Below are 16961 nucleotides of genomic sequence, written 5' to 3'. Positions count from 1 at the left end.
GAGACAGAGATGACTGCCCGGCCACCACACCAGCAAGCACCTGGGATGGGCTGAGGGTGGAGGGCTGCTCATTTCACCTGGAAAGAGAGGAGAGCGGTGGTGGCACCCCACACACCGCTGGATGAGACCGCATCAGATGCTGGAAGTACCAAGTGAAGGCCCAGCACCAAACCAGTCTGGCTTCTTAGTTTTTTTTTTGTTTTTTAATTTTTATTTATTTATGATAGTCACACAGAGAGAGAGAGAGGCAGAGACACAGGCAGAGGGAGAAGCAGGCTCCATGCACCGGGAGCCCAATGTGGGATTCAATCCCGGGTCTCCAGGATTGCACCCTGGGCCAAAGGCAGGCGCCAAACCGCTGCGCCACCCAGGGATCCCTGACTTCTTAGTTTTGTTTAAGATTTTATTTATTCATTCATGAAAGACAGAGAGGCAGGGACCTAGACAGAGGGAGAAGTAGGCTCCCTGCAGGGAGCTCAATGGGACTCAATCCCCAGACTCCAGGATCAGCCCTGAGCCAAAGGCAGGTGCACAACTCCTGAGCCACCCAGGGGTCCCTGGCTTCTTAGTTTAAGACAGCTCTTGATGACGATGGTAATACTTGGTTTAAAAATGAAAATCTGGAATAATTGCTAAACCAACCACAACAACAGGCTTCAACTGGTCATCTCGGATAAACCCCTGCCCATCACCCCCTCCTCCCCTGCCATAGCATCCATGGACCACCCTCGCACAACAGCCCATAGTCTGCTCATCTGCCTTGTGCTCCCTCTGCACCAGTCCCGGCGGCCTCCCCCTGGTTTTCCACTCACGTCTTTGTTAGCGTGTCCCCTTCTCAGGGAAAAAAACACATGCCCTCACACTATTTTTGGGGCGATAGAAATGTTCTGTGTCGTGATTGTGGAGGTGGTTTCACGAGTCTACATGTCTGTCAGAACTCACCGAGTTGTGCACTTTACGTGGGTGCAGTTTGTGTTATTATATGTAAATTCAACCTCAGTAAAGTTTTTTTAAATGGGCGCAGGGAACTGAGTATAGAAAGGTGTGTTTGGTCAGATTTTTATATGTAGGATTAAAATATACTCCCATTTGAAAACTCTTACCATGATAACAATAATAATAAACATTGATTTTTCTGAGCATGGAGCATTTTATATGTCAGCAAATTTTAGCTTCGCATTTCTTTTTTTTTTAGCTTCGCATTTCTTGAGAGAATATGGTGTTGCGTTTCTCATAGCTTAATTCTTAATTTTAGAAGGTGAGACGATTTTTCAATTTCCCGTTCATTCATAATTGATTTTGTTTGTACTTCTTTATCTTTGAAGTTATTTTTATATTTTAAAAAGTTTTAAGGTAGTTTTATGGTATAAGAGTGTTTAAAATCCAACATTAGAATGTTTAATTCATGTGCATGGCTAGGTGGTTTCTGCATTCCTGGCTTAAATCTGGAGGTGACCGGGGCAGCCCCGGTGGCGCAGCGGTTTAGTGCTGCTTGCAGCCCGGGGTGTGATCCTGGAGTCCCGCGATCAAGTCCCACGTCGGCCTCCCTGCGTGGATCCTGCTTCTCCCTCTGCCTGTGTCTCTGCCTCTCTCTGTGTGTGTGTGTGTGTCTATGAATAAATAAATGAAAAATCTTTTAAAAAAAAAAAGAAAGAAAAAATCTGGAGGTGACCTATTTAGAGCCATGAATTGGGTCTTGTTTGGGCTTTAAAAATCAAATTGTGTGGGTCTTTTTCGCTTCCTGACACTTACCTTGTCATCCGCCTCCTGATGTGACCAGTTTTCTGACCCTAGCAGTCAGTGGTACTCTGCTGCTGTTTGGTGTGAACCGTGACCTTCATGCTCCGTGGGCCTCGTGGTGGAGTTCTACCCACACCCAGTGAACCACCGGCTGCCAAAGTGTAGATTGTCTTTCATTCCACAAATACCACCCCTGCTGCTGACTCCTGGTTTTTCTGCCCCAGGGGACCATCAGTGTTGGCATCGATGCCACTGACCTTTTTGATCGCTATGAGGAGGAGTATGAAGATGTGTCTGGAAGTGGCTTTCCACAGATTGAAATTAACAAAATGCATATATCTCAGTCCATTGAGGTAAGGCCCAGACTCCCCCTGAGTGCAGTGAGGCTCAGGTTAACGAGGCGCAGCACACCGAGCAGCTGTGGTTTTTCTCATCTTTATTTATGAAAGGATGCAATTAGCCACTTAGGGGGAAAAAAACGTTCCAGGCACAACCTTGTTTGTTACTGCTTTGCTGACATGTTAGCAGCATGAGTGCCGGGGGTGCTTAGCTTCCATGGTCGTAGGGCTCCCCCAGCAGAAGTACAAGTGGTCAGAGAGAAGTAGAGGCCAAGGTCAGGAAGATTTGGGTTGAGAAAGCAGACTCCGCCCATGAGTGAGTCCAAGAACCAGTCTTAGTTTTAAGGTGCACTCTGTCATGTGCAGAAAACACAATATTCAGCTGAACCTGGGGTCACTGAAATGTCACCTTTCTGCCCATGGTTTGGATATAGCACTGGTGGGCCCGTCTGCTGAGGCTGACAGTAGGTCTCTGCCTCCTCAACTCTGTTTATTCTCAAGTACATCAACCCAGAGTATGGAGTCCTACCTCTGGGAAACTTGCCCCTCTGGTGGAGCTTCCAGTGTTGGTTAGTAGAGCCACGGATTTAGTCCCTTCCCCAGAGCTGGTGGTGAACAAGGACTGGAGAGTCCCAGACATCTACAGTGGGCAGGAAGGCATGTAATGAAGTCACTGTGCAATCTGATGGTATCAGTGCACTAAGAACCAGCATTCAGCTCTGTCTTTCCCATTTTTTTTAATTTGCACAGTAAAGCTTTTGCAAAATATTACCTTGGTGGCCACATGCAGTACAGAGGGCAAAGTGAGAGAAGAGTGAACTAGTTGAGGTCATCATGCATCCCTGTACACTGGAGCCATGGTCACCTGCACTTTTGAGTGGACACTTTGAACATCTTCATTAGGCCGCTATCTTTGTACTTCCTCATGCATTGATTCATTCCTTACCAGCAAATATCATTTCCTAGGCACCCCTAACAGCTACAGACACAGCCATCCTCTCTGGAAGCCTCTCAACCCAGAATGGGAATGGAGGAGGTTCCATTAACTTCGCTCTTAGACGAGTCACTTCTGCAAAGGGATGGGGAGAGGTAAGAATGCCAGCTGGCGGGATCATGTTGTCCACTGTGAAGCCTTAATTTCTGAACATTTACACTCTAAAAGCCTCAAAAAGACCTAGGTTGGCCACATCATTGTATAACAGGGTACCAGATGTCAAACTTGCACTAGGTGACGCTCCCCAAGAGAAAAATATGTCTCATACCTGAGATGGAATCCCCCATCTGCTGGACAGTTCAGAGGTAGGGTAGAGCAGTGAGATTTCCCTTGAGGTGCCAACTTACAGAAATCCAACCACGAAAAATTCAGCCTCTTTTTGCCCTCTCAGCAGAAACCTGTAGGCTCTTCCCTTTCCCTGCCCAATGCGGAAGGCAAGTGCCGTGTCAATGCTCTGGTCCACTGATTGGTGGCTGTTTAACAGTCAGTTCTGCTGAGCAAATTGAACTGCGCCAAATTAACATTGAAGAGTAGCCTTGAAAGTCACCCAGACTAGTAAATGAGGCAGTCATAACTGGCTGGAATTCCAGGGCTGAGTGTGGGACTGCTGATGGGTTAACTCCAGACCCCAGAGGACCATCTCCAGTCACCTGTGAGAGCTGGGGGCAATGAAGCACAGTAGAGAGCAGAACAAGAACACTGGGAAGTCGGCACTGCGGGGGGCGGGGGTGCGGGGGGCTGTGCCTGACTGCAGCAGGAAGCTCTGCAGATAGCAGGACACAGAGCCAGTCCCTCCTCACTTGAGCAAGGAAGACCATCGGAGGCCAGCAGTGTTTTCTTTGGAGGGACTCCTTTCTGAAACATACCTCCTTGAAAACTGCCACCTTTGCATCTCTGGAAACAGTCTTCCATTTGGCCAAGGTTAGGATGAAGTTTTAAGAATCTTCCAGGGCACCTGGATGGCTCAGTGGGTTAAGTGTCTGATCCTTGATCCCACTTCAGGTCTTAATCTCAGGGTCATGAGTTCAGGCCCCATGTTGGGCTCCATGCTGGGTATGGAGCCTACTGAAAAAAAATCTTCCAGGGATGCCTGGGTGGTTCAGCGGTTTAGCGCCTGCCTTCGGCCCGGAGCGTGATCCTAGAGTCCCGGGATAGAGTCCCACATTGGGCTCCCTGCATGGAGCCTGCTTCTCCCTCTGCCCCTCTCTCTCTCTGTTTCTCATGAATAAATAAATAAAATTAAAAATATATATATATCTTCCAGCCCGTACTCTTAGAGCCCTGGCAAACGCCAAAGGCATTGAATTAAAAGAAGGAATTTTTTTTTTAATTTAAATTCAATTTGCCAACATACAGTATTATACCCAGTGCTTGTCTTATCACGTGCCCTCCTTAGTGCCTGTCACCCAGTGACCCACCCTGCCACCCCCTCCCCCCTGCAGCCCTTTTTTCCCAGAGTTTAGGAGTCTCCTGTGATTTATCTTCCTCTCTAATTTTTCCCCACTCAGTTTCCGCTCCTTCCCTTATGGTCCCTTTCAGTATTTTAAAAGAAGGAATCATAACCAGAGGTGTTCCCCTGAGACATGTGTTGCTGCTATGAAAGTAAACAAACAAAAAAAGAAAGTAAACACCACTAACACTCTCTTTTTCTCTTTTGAACAGTTAGAATTTGGAGCCGGGGATCTGCAGGGACCTTTATTTGGTCTGAAGCTCTTCCGTAATCTCACACCAAGATGGTAAATATAGAGAAATCCTCTCTGATGGTCTTTGTAGATTAAGCAGACTAGAAGCTTTGTATTCTTTTTGTCACGATCATCTGGAGTTACCTTTTCTGCCCTACAAGGTCACCAGGGGCAGACCCTGCGGCACTGGCAGAGCTGGGGCAGGGTGTACATAGCGCAGAGAGTGGGCTCAGGAAGGAGTCATCTGCTGCTGCTGCCTGTCCCTGCCCTGGGCCCAGCTCCTACTATGCAGGCCAGTCTCCTCCTTTGTGGGGCTGTGAGCACCAGGAGAAACTAGAGACAAAACTGGTCAGTGTCCTGAAAGATTGATGAACTTGTGGATCATTTCTTTATCTCCGAGAATGTATGTCAAGTTCTAGAAAGGGTCTGTATTAAATAGTGAGGCACTTGTGAGACTGCCTGGTCATCAGTGAGATGTGCAGACGCTGGAGTAATAATGCCCCCCGCCAGCTCTCCTTCATCATTGCTGTTGCAGTGATATCCTGCTCCTACAACTGTACAAGGCTGCCCTTCTAGAACCACAGGCATGTCCTTAGTTCCCATGTTGGGTTACCTGTGTGAGCTCAGATAAAAGAACTGGGTAGAAGGTAAAATAAAATCTCTTTCCTCTGGGGAGGAAATATAGTTAAAGGAGTCCTAGGATGGAGTACACATGGCATCATAGGCCTCTGCTCCAGGACCTGGTTCAGTGGGTCTGGGAAGGGATGAGGATTTGCATTTTTTTTTTTTTAAATTCATGAGAGACACAGAGAGAGAGAGGGAGGCAGAGACACAAGCAGAGGGAGAAGCAGGCTCCACGCAGGGACCCCAATGTGGGGCTCAATCCTGGGTCTCCAGGATCATGCCCTGGGCTGAAGGCAGCACTAAACCACTGAGCCACCAGGGCCACCCAATTTGCACTTTTAACCACGACTTTAGGCAAAGAGTAGACATACATGTTGTCCTAAGCTTGTCTGCATAGGTCTGTCACTCCTGGTGCCAACTGAGTGCATAGATTCCTGCCCCTACTCCCCACACCAGCTGAGTCGGGTCTCCTACGAGGCCCAGGAATCTGTACTTCTGTCAAGCACCTCGGTCATTCTTAGATCAGGCACATTTAGGAGATGCTTGACCGAGGGAAAGCTGTTGGCCTTTTGTTCTTTTTTTTTTTTTTTTTTAATTTATTTATTCATAGAGACACAGCTAGAGAGAGAGGCAGAGACACAGGCAGAGGGAGAAGCAGGTACCATGCAGGGAGCCCAATGTGGGACTCGATCCCAGGTCTCCAGGATCACGCCCCGGGCTGCAGGCGGCGCCAAACCACTGCGCCACCGGGGCTGCCCACCTTTTGTTTTTTTTTTTGTTTTTTTTTTTTTTTTTTTTTTTAATGATAGTCACAGAGAGTGAGAGAGAGAGAGGCAGAGACACAGGCAGAGGGAGAAGCAGGCTCCATGCAGGGAGCCCAACGTGGGATTCGATCCCGGGTCTCCAGGATCGCGCCCTGGGCCAAAGGCAGGCGCCCAGCTGCTGCGCCACCCAGGGATCCCCCACCTTTTGTTCTGATTGAACCTCAGTGCCCATCTGTTGAGTGGCCCCAGAGGACAGAGACTAGGGTGTCCTGTTTATCGGCCTTTACAGGTTTGAGAATTGAGTGTTATCATTGTGCCCAGAGTTTATCAGACTTGAGAACACAGATATATAAACTGGGATATCAGTCTCTTGACATAGTGTCTTTTCTTCAAGGCCCTGGTCCTGTGGTCAGGCTATTTATGAGTCCAGACTGGTGGTCATGGGGTTGGTTGGGAGTGTAGTGTCAGCCCTGAAGATGCAGACAGCCTGCAGAATGTTCTTGGTCTCCCGGGCCAGTGCCTCCCTCTCTCTCTCTCTCTCTCTCTCCCTCTCTCCCTCTCTCTGTCAGTCTCTCTCTAGGACATGCTGGATAAAAAGACTAAATCTTACTACTTCAATTAAGCAAGGATCCCAGTCTTTATCTTTTGATTCTTTTAAGTGCCACCATCTGTCTTGAAATTCTGGGATGACTTTGGTGTCTCTCCTCCCTGCTTGCCTCCCCTGACCCCAGTGTGGTGGAAGCAGAAACAAGCAGCTGGTCTCCAGTGTGATGAGAGAAACAAGGCAAAGTTTGGGTTGGGGACCCTGTGGAGAGGAGGAGTAACTTGTTCATCCATTTAGCCATGAGGAGTTACTGGAAGCCTGCAAGAGCAGTATGATCAGAGCTCTCATAGTTATTATTACTTAATGGCAGAAGTATTACTTCTTGAGCTTAGGAAAGAGAAAGAAACCAGACTTTGGCAGTCTGGTAAATATTAGGCTGTTTGCTCACCTTTTAACACTTTGGGTATAGTGGTGTGAATTCCTCTGTTGTTGAAATGAAATACCCCTTTTTAGCCAGAAGGTGGGGCTGACTCCCTTGGAAACAAACTTGAGATGCCTTTCAGTTTTACTGAAAGGTTTACTGTACTGGCTTTCTGCATACACAGCCATGGGTGGACACCAGAATCACATGGGTGGTCCTAGAGAAATAGATGATGCCTGGCCCCCAGCCCAAAACTCTGACTTAATTGGTCTGGGGTGGTCTCCAGATAAGGGGTCCCCAGCTTTGCTACACATTAGAATCACCTGGCAAGCTTTAACACTCAAGCCTGTACGTCAGAATCCCAGCATGTAGGAACTGACCATGAGTGTTTTTTAGAGTAGCTGGGTGATTCCAGTCTGCAGCTTTCCCCCACCCAGAGGTGATTCTAACCTGCAGTAGGATAGGACCTACTGGTTTTCAAAACAGACATTCAGTTATATCTAAAGTTAGAATGGGATGAGTGGGCAGTGCACGTCAGCAAGGAGGGCCACTAGGAAGACTCACCAGGACACCTTCTCTCCCTCTCAAAGAGAAAGGCTTAACGTCCCATTTTCCCAGTGGGGCCCAGGGATTCACAGAAGGGAGAGGGAGTAGCTGAGAACCAGGTGTCACCCAGGACCCTTTCCATCTGTGTGTCCCCACAGCTTTGTGACGACAAACTGTGCTCTGCAGTTTTCATCCCGTGGAATCCGGCCTGGCCTCACCACAGTCCTGGCTCGAAACCTAGACAAGAACACCGTGGGCTACCTGCAGTGGCGGTGGGGCATCCAGTCAGCCATGAACACTAGCATCGTCCGGGACACCAAGACCAGCCATTTCACGGTGGCCCTGCAGGTGAGGACAGAGCTGCACCTTCGTGTGCCCATTGTACCTCTTACCCTGGTCACCCTCCCTGAGTCTGAGTGCCAGGAGACGTCCTAAAGGGCCAGTTTGGCTCACACACATGCAGGAGTGTTGAAATCCTGTTGTTTCAGGCTTCCAAGGGTAGCTGTGCTCCAGTTACCCTAAAGCAAAATGTCCTTTGTACATCTTATAGTAGAAGTGCACAGAATAAGGTTGGGAAAATGCCCAGGTTAGTAAGTGATCCCAGAGCAGAGTCAGGCACTCGGGTCCCACCATGGCGGGCAGGGACACAGAGAATGAGAGACACCCCACTTCAAAGGGCAGCTACTCCTCAGCACTCAGCACCTGCTGCCATGTAAGAACACAGCTCCTTGACACAGAATGTTCTATTTTCATGAGATATGAGGAAACTGGGGTTTTATGTGAGCTCTCCCGGGTTGCAAATACTGGCCACTAGTAAATCTCCACACACAGATCATGGCCCGTGCCCAAGAGGCCCACCCACAACGAGCGCCCACAGGTGCACTCGGTGGCCATCTTCCTGCAGAGTCCCGGGCACTAGCTGTGCCTTCTCTTCTTCTCGCTGTCTCCCCAGCTTGGAATCCCTCACTCCTTTGCACTGATCAGCTATCAGCACAAATTCCAGGACGATGACCAGACGCGCGTGAAAGGGTCCCTGAAGTAAGTCCTGACCTGGCTGCAAATCAGGTAGGGGGTTCTGATTGCAGAGCCTGGTGTCAGTGGCCCGCTCGAGCTGGCCACATTTCTCAAGAGCCCCTATTGCGAGGGCATGGGGTTTACCACCCTGCAGTCCCTGCCTCGAGGACCTTGAAGCTGATAGAACTGCACCACTAGCGTGCTGACTTGCTTCTGCTCACTGACCAGAAGTGTCCGTCAAGACCGACTCCTGGGGCTGAGGATGGGGGTAGGGTGGGGAGCTGAGAGGGAGGGACAGAATAGGGGGGCCCAGCCTCTGTTCTGAGTGACAGGTGCCTGTGGGGACCGGGAGAGATGGAAAGCCACTTGCTTAGGCCTTGCACTCCCTGCAGGGCAGGCTTCTTTGGGACGGTGGTGGAGTACGGAGCAGAAAGGAAAATCTCCAGGCACAGCGTCCTAGGCGCAGCTGTCAGCGTTGGAGTCCCTCAGGGCGTTTCTCTCAAAGTCAAGTAAGTTGAACTGGCCAAGAATTATCTGGCAACTTGTCACTCACCCAGGCTTCACCCACTTTAAGGACGAAATAGACTTACTTTGCTTTGTAATTTTGTTCTTAAAAAATAAAGCTGCCCCTGTCTTAAGTGTATACGCCAACGTCAAGAAGTCCTAGAGCCCATTGTTCACTCAGGGTCTGAGTCTCTCAGGGAGCTGCCACCTGCTCTGCTGGCCCATCCTCCAAGCCAATTGCATCTCTCCCTTCCTGGGGGGTCCCAGTACCGGTCCTGCATGCCCGCTCATCAGCACTGCCTTTCCCATGCATGACATGTGCAGGGCCTCCACCAGCCTATGCAGCGTCTGTTTATCCCTCCATAGCAGACCGTTCCCATCCACACAGAGACTCCTCCCTGCTCCAGTGCTGAGCCTTCCTGCCTTCCGGCCTCTCAGTATGGTCTCTGTTACATGATAGTCGGTTGCTTGTATGTGGCAACGTCACAGTGGGACCCAGTCCTTGTCTGTGTAGACTCCCTCCCCAGATGGCCCCATCCAGCCTGCTGGCTTGAAGTACCTTCCTGCACTGACAACTCTCACAGTTACAGCTCTACCCTATTTCTCTTTCTTCTTCTTTCTATATATTCATATTGCTGCTTTTTCTAGCTTTTTAAAGCCCAGCCTTAGGTTAACTTAAAACCTTTTTTCTTGGGGCACCTGGGTGGCTCAGCGGTTGAGAGTCTGCCTTCAACTCAGGGCATGATCCTGGAGTCCTGAGTTGAGTACCACATCAGGCTCCCTGCATGGAGCCTGCTTCTCCATCTGCCTGTCTCTGCCTCTCTCTCTCTCTCTCTCTCTCTCTCTCTCTCTCTCTCTCTTTGTGTGTGTGTGTGTGTGTGTTTGTGTGTGTGTGTCTCATGAGTAAATAAATAAAATCTTAAAAATATATAAATAAAAATATATATATAAATAAAACCTTTCTTTTCTAATATAAACAAACATTTAAGGCTTTAAACACTGTTTCACCCCATCGCACAAATTTGGATGTTATTTTTTTGTTTTGTTTCTTAAAGATTTTATTTATTTGTTCATGAGAGACACACAGAGAGAGGCAGAGACACAGGCAGAGGGAGAAGAAGCAGGTTCCATGCAGGAGCCCGATGCGAGACTCAATCCCAGGACCCCAGGATCATGACCTAAGCCCAAGGCAGACACTCAACCACTGAGCCAGCCAGTTATCCTTTGGATATGTTATATCATTATTATTCAATTCAAACTGTTTTCTAGGTTCACTTATGGAAATGTATTGCTTAATTTCTAAATATTTGGGTTTTTCTCTATAACTGATTAGTGATTTCAATTTAATTTCATTTTGGTCAGAAAACATATAATGTATGATTCCAGCCTTTTTAAATATATTGGCACTTGTTTTAGAGCCCACCATGTAATCGACCTGGGTGATCATGTGCACTTGAGAAGAACATGTATTCTGTAGTTTTTGGGCATAGTATTCTATAAATACCAGTAGGTCAAGGTGGTTGACAACATTCATCAGAAACCAGAAGTTCTATGACTTTACCGACTTGGGGCCGTTTTCTTTAAGTTGCTGAGAAAGTAGTATTAAAATCTCCTGCTGAGTGTAAAATTCTGTTTCTTCCTTTGTCAGTTTTGGCTTCGTGAATTTCATCTCTAGCAGCGCTCTTTGATTTGAAATCTGCTTTATCTGATGTTCGTATAGCTACTCCAGGCTTCTTATGCTTACTGTTTATGTGACTTATCTTTTTCTGTCTGTTTACCTTAACCTATCTTCTGTGTTCATATATACAGGGTGTCTCATAGACAGCATGCATCCATTCATTTGGTTTCTTTTTCTTTTTTTTTTTTTTTTTAAGATTTTATATATTTATTCATGAGAAACAGGGAGAGAGAGAGAGAGAGAGAGAGGCAGAGACACAGGCAGAGGGAGAAGCAGGCTCCATGCAGGGAGCCCGATGTGGGACTCGATCCCGGGACTCCAGGGTCACTCCCTGGGCGGAAGGCAGGCACTAAACCGCTGAGCCACCCAGGGATCCCAGTTTCTTACTTAATTGGAGTGTTTAGTCCAGTAATATTTAATGTAATTGTTGGTATGGTTGGTTTTAGGCCTGTTATTTATTATTTGTCTTCTTTTCTTCCCTTCTGATTTCTTGTTCTTCTAACCGTCCTTACTAAATATTTTTAGCATTCCATTTTGATTTACCTATTGATTTTTTAGCTATACCTCTTTGTACTTTTTTTTTCCTTAGTGGTTGCTCTAGTGATTACACATTGTTAACCTTTTATCATCTGTTTAGACTTAATATTGTATACTTGATGTAAAATGAAAGAACCTTGAAAACTTGTAGGGCCATTACCCATCCCTGTGTTCTTTATGCTGTACTTGTCACATGTGTTATAATTACACACATTATAGTCTCCACAAGAATATGTTAATTCTGGCTTTCAGTAGTTTTATATGTATATATTTGTACATCTATATGTGTTAAATCAAAAAGGGGGGGAGTCATCTTTGCCCATGTTTGTTTTTTTTTTTTTTTAACCATTTCTAGTGTTCCTTATTCCTTCCTAAGAATCTGATTTTCCTTCTGATACTCATTTCTTTGGCCTGAAGAACTTTCTTCAGCTTTTCTTATACTGTTGTAAGTCTACCAATGATGACCTCTTAGTATTCTTTATCAAGAAAATGTCTCTAGGGATCCCTGGGTGGCGTAGCGGTTTGGCGCCTGCCTTTGGCCCAGGGCGCGATCCTGGAGACCCGGGATCGAATCCCACGTCGGGCTCCCGGTGCATGGAACCTGCTTCTCCCTCTGCCTGTGTCTCTGCCTCATTCTCTCTCTCTCTCTGTGACTATCACAAATAAATAAAAATTAAAAAAAATTTTTTAAAAAAAAAAAGAAAGAAAATGTCTCTATTTTTTATTTATTCTGCTTTTATATTTTATTATTACATTCTATCTAGATATATCACTTTATTTTTAAAGATTTTATTTATTTATTCATGAGAGACAGAGGCAGAGGGAGAAGCAGGCTGCCTGCAAGGAGCCTGATGCGGGACTTGATCCCAGGACCCTGGGATTATGACCTGAGCCAAAGGCAGACACTTGACCACCGAGCCACCCAGGTGCCCCTGCTATAATTTTGAAAGTCAAGCTTCATTGATGTTAAATTTACAGAAATTAAAATTCATCTGTCTTATTATACAATCCTGGGAGTTTTGACAATCACATAAGTCATGTAACCACCATCACAATCAAGATAGAGCACATTTCCATTGTCCCCAAAAATTGTCTCATGGCCTTTGTGTGGTCTCCCAGGCCCTTGGCTACTGACCTGTTTTCATTCCCTATATTTTTGCCTGTTTCAAAAAGTCATATAATTGGAATCATAGAGTTGTGAGGCCTTTTGTGCTTCTTTCATGAGCATAATGCATTTAAGATATGTCCTTATGGTTGCATACATCAGTAGTGTGTCCCTTTTTATTGCTGTTTGGCATTATGTTGTGTTGATCTACCACGGTTTATCTGCTTATCCGTTTAAGGACATTTCAGTTTCCAATTTTTAGCAATTACAGATAAAGCCAGTAAACATTCACATATAAGTTTTGTGTGAACATAAGTTTTTATTTATCTTGGGTAAATAAATACCTAGGAGCAGGCATGCTGAGCTGAATGGTAGGTGTATGTTCCACTTGATAGGAAAGTACTAAGCCGCCTTCCAGGTGATGGCTTCCTGTTACTTCCCCCACCCCAACCCATAGCCTGTGAGAGCCCCAGTGGCTCCACATCCTCGACAGCCCTTGCTTGGAATGGTCATCCTGTTCACTTTGGCTGTTTCTCTGCAGGTATGTGAGTACATCCGTTGTGATTTTGATTTGTGTCTCCCTGACGTCTAGGATGTTGAACATCTTTCCATGCGCTTATTTGCCATCCAGATCTTTTGTTTGTTTTTTTAGTGAAGTCTTCATTCAAATCTTTTGTCTGTTTTATTATTGGGTGGTTTGGTTTCTTTTTTTTTTTTTTAATGTTTTATTTATTTATTCATGAGAGACAGAGAGAAAGAGAGAGAGGCAGAGACACAGGCAGAGGGAGAAGCAGGTTCCATGTAGGGAGCCTGACATGGGACTTGATCCCAGGTCTCCAGGATCACACCCTGAGCTGAAGGCAGTGCTAAACTGCTGAGCCACCCGAGCTGCCCTGGTTTCTTATTTTTTGAGTGTTCTTTGCCGATTCTGGAGTTGCATTTATTCTGAAGGATATTGTCCCTGAATGTAGAATTCAGGGTTAACAGATTTATTCTTTCAGTGCTCCCAGGATGTTACTCTGCTGGCTTCTGGCCGCCATTCTTTCTGGTAACACATCAATGGTCATTTGAATCATTATCCCCCTGAATGTGATGTCTTTGTTTGTTTGTTTTCCTGACTAATTTTCCATTTTCTTTTTTTTTTTTTAATTTTTTATTTATTTATGATAGTCACACAGAGAGAGAGAGAGAGGCAGAGACACAGGCAGAGGGAGAAGCAGGCTCCATGCACCGGGAGCCCGATGTGGGATTCGATCCCGGGTCTCCAGGATCGCACCCTGGGCCAAAGGCAGGCGCCAAACCGCTGCGCCACCCAGGGATCCCTCCATTTTCTTTTTTTAAGCTTTTTTCCCCAGCAGTTTGTACCTGCAGTTTATATACATGTGGTTTCTGTTGTATTTATGCTGCTTGGGGTTTGCTAAACTCCTCGCATCTGTAAGTTTAGGTCCTACCTCAAATTTGGAATTTTTAGGCCATTAATTCTTCAAATCTTAGTTCCTGCCCTCTCTCTCCTCTTTGGGGCCCTAATTACTTATACACTAAATCTCTTAGTGTTCCACAAGTTTCTGAGGCTCTGCCCATTTGCCTTCAGTTTTTTTTCTTGGTTCTTCATATTGGGTAATTTCTGTTGCTCTGTCTACAAGTTCACTGACTGCTCTCATCTCCGGTCTGCTATTTAGCCCATGCATTGTATGTTGTCTTGGACATGAAGTAGCACTCTAAAATCCCTTCCAGTCTGGGTCATCTGGGGTTGGTCACAGTTCATTATCTTTTTCTCTTGTATATCTTGGTATATAGAGTCATTTGTATCATATCTTGGGTGTTCTGAATAATATAGCATAGAGGGTCTATATTCTGTTATGATCCCAAAAAAAGTGTTGATTTTTCCTTTTTGAAGGTAATTGGCAAAATCAGTCAGTGAACTGGGACTCACTCGTGTGTGGCAGCAGCTAGAACCACACAATTATTTCACTTGTAGCCAAGGCCGCCAAGAGACTGGGGATCTGTGCGGTGTTTACATAAAGAACTTAGGGCTGGGACACCTGGGTGGCTCAGCGGTTGAGTACCTGCCTTCAGCCCAGAGTGTGATCCTGGAGTTTGAGGATCGAGTCCCACATCAGGCTCTCTACATGGAGCCTGTTTCTCTCTCTGCCTCTCTCTTTGTGTGTCTCCCATGAATAAATATATAAGGGCAGCCCAGGTGGCTCAGCGGTTTAACTGGAGACCCAGGATCGAGTCCCACATCGGGCTCCCTGCATGGAGCCTACTTCTCCCTCGGCCTGTGTCCCCTGCCTCTCTTTCTCTGTATCTCATGAATAAATAAATAAAATCTTTAAATAAATAAACAAACAAATAAATAAAATCTTTTATAAAAAAGAACTTGGGGTTGCCCATCTCTGATTTCCCTTGTTGGGGAACCCCCTACTTCCCAGCTGCTGTGGTTGCTTCAGACTCCGAGCTCTGGGCCTTCAGACTCACAGGACTGCAGATTTCCTCCCCATGTTTGCCAACCACACAGTAGCAGCTAAGACTTGCCCTCCTGTGCACTTGCCGGCCTCTTGTCGCTCCTCAGTACCCGAGAGTCTTTGTAGTTTGTGGTCAGGGTTTACAGCGCTTACCTGTTGGATGACTGGTGCAATAGGAGCTACTGGGACATTACTAGAAGCAGAATCTCTTCAATCTGCCAGCTTTGGAGATCATCACCCACTACTTTCAACAGAATAGTTTGAGGGCAGAGAGGTCTCTGTCTCTGTGTCCAGGGCCTCGGGAGGTGCCCGCTCCTGTCCTCTAAAGCCACTGTCACTCTGGTAAAGCAGTGGTCGCTGCTTTGCCCAGAATTAGCAGGCAGTGGGATCTTTCTTCTGTCACAGACATGAAATCCAGCAGCTCAGCTTTGGAATAGGGACTAGAAGGTGTGTAGATAATGAAACCAGCTGGAACTGGTGGTGTGTGTATCTAGAGTTCTCGCCCTGTGGCTGAGACCTCCATCACCCTTCCCTGGAAACCTATCTTGGGTGTTCTGTTTCATCTTTGTTTTCAGGTTAAACAGGGCCAGTCAAACCTACTTCTTCCCTATTCACTTGACGGACCAGCTTCTTCCCAGCGCCGTGTTCTATGCCACCGTGGGGCCGCTCGTGGTCTACTTCGCTCTTCATCGTCTGGTCATCAAACCGTACCTCAGGGCTCAAAAAGAGAAGTGAGTTCCTAACATGTCCCAGGGTTTCACTAAACAACTCTGTGCCTCAGTTTCCTTGTCTTTAAGACGGGTATGATCATGATAGAAGCTACTCAGAGGGCTCCTAGGGAAATTAATGCATACCTGTGAAGCTGGGCACAGCATCCGGCCTGTAGTAAGTACCCAGTGGGTGCTGACTGTTCCCACTGGCAGCACTGCTACTGCGCCCCCTTCACTTGCCCTTTTGACTCCCAGAAGGGGTTAGAGCTAGTTCACAAAATTGTGCAGACTCTACACCATGACCACAAGAAATAGAAAGTCCCCTGTTCTTACTCTGACCATTTCTTTTCCTCACACTGAGTCCAGTAGGGGTACATTTGAGTTCTTACAGAGGCGTGTATTAACTGTAGTCTTGAAAGTTATAGAAACGTTCGTATATTTTTACAGTTTCTTGTAGATAACCCACTGGAGCATAGCATTCCATCCAAGAGGTAGTTTAGATTCATTACTTCTAATGCTAATAGAATAAGTCACCAAGCTGAGGGAATCTCATTTTTTGGGCCCCTCCAGCATTCAGATTCCGGCAGTTTAGAGCCCTGGTTCCCTAGGAGGCTTGAGGCTTAAAAGAAGAATGTGTGGGGTCAGGTCTTCTGACAGGATGGGTGTTTGCTGTCTCTGTTCTTTGCTAGGTAAGAAAAAAGTATACTTTGTACCTAAAGCAGTAAGCATTGTCCCTCCCAGAAGTATTCTAGAATCACCCCCAGGAGGTGGCTTTCCCTGTGGCCCTCACCTCTCCTCCAGCTGCTCACCATGCTGAGATTCTCATCAGGCAGGGGCTTGATTCCCCAGCAGTGGGCTTCCTGTGTGCTCTGGTGAGGAGTGGGGGAAAGCCATCCAGGGACAAAAGAAAGGGAAGCTGCAGAGGCCTAAAAGGAACAGATTTGCTTGAAATTGTCTTGGAAATATTTTCTAAAGCTGCAGAACCAGGAATGCAGTAAGAGCTCACACTGTTTGCCAGGCGCAGGTCCAACGAGGGGCTCTGTTGCCTCACTCCTCACTAACATGTGGCTTGTGTTCTTCTCGCTTAAGGGAGTTGGAAAAGCAAAGGCAAAGCACAGCCACTGACATTCTGCAAAAGAAGCAAGAGGCAGAAGCTGCCGTAAGTGCTGCAGAAATGCACCCCCGGAAGTCCTTTTGCTCTGTGTGGCTCTGCATATCACCATGCTGCCACACAGAGCAGACTGCGGGGGGTGGGAGGGTGCTCCTCACCCTCTGCCAACGATAAACCTCTGACC

At 46.7% G+C, this 16961-nt stretch overlaps 1 protein-coding gene and 1 long non-coding RNA gene across 3 annotated transcripts in view; one reads left to right on the top strand and one right to left on the bottom strand.

Annotated features, from left to right (window-relative positions):
- DNAJC11 (DnaJ heat shock protein family (Hsp40) member C11) overlaps positions 1–16961 on the top strand; it is a 75862-nt gene that overhangs the window by 55162 nt on the left and 3739 nt on the right. For both annotated transcript variants that reach the window (XM_038537817.1, XM_038537818.1), the window contains 8 exons: positions 1965–2093; positions 3045–3167; positions 4735–4808; positions 7812–8001; positions 8606–8691; positions 9060–9176; positions 15532–15687; positions 16756–16825. In XM_038537817.1, the coding sequence (XP_038393745.1) occupies positions 1965–2093; positions 3045–3167; positions 4735–4808; positions 7812–8001; positions 8606–8691; positions 9060–9176; positions 15532–15687; positions 16756–16825 (945 nt within the window). The remainder of the gene's footprint in view (positions 1–1964; positions 2094–3044; positions 3168–4734; positions 4809–7811; positions 8002–8605; positions 8692–9059; positions 9177–15531; positions 15688–16755; positions 16826–16961) is intronic.
- Positions 14774–16798, bottom strand: LOC119871906. Its single transcript, XR_005359845.1, has 3 exons — positions 16673–16798; positions 16457–16592; positions 14774–16351 (listed from the first exon to the last, which is right to left on the bottom strand). It is a non-coding gene; the product is annotated as an uncharacterized LOC119871906 (long non-coding RNA).

Source organism: Canis lupus, chromosome 5, assembly GCF_011100685.1.
Source record: "Canis lupus familiaris isolate Mischka breed German Shepherd chromosome 5, alternate assembly UU_Cfam_GSD_1.0, whole genome shotgun sequence".
NCBI classification, from domain to species: Eukaryota; Metazoa; Chordata; class Mammalia; order Carnivora; family Canidae; genus Canis; species Canis lupus.
The sequence above is the reverse complement of the archived record's forward strand: the minus strand, read 5'-3'. Positions and strand labels throughout refer to the sequence as shown.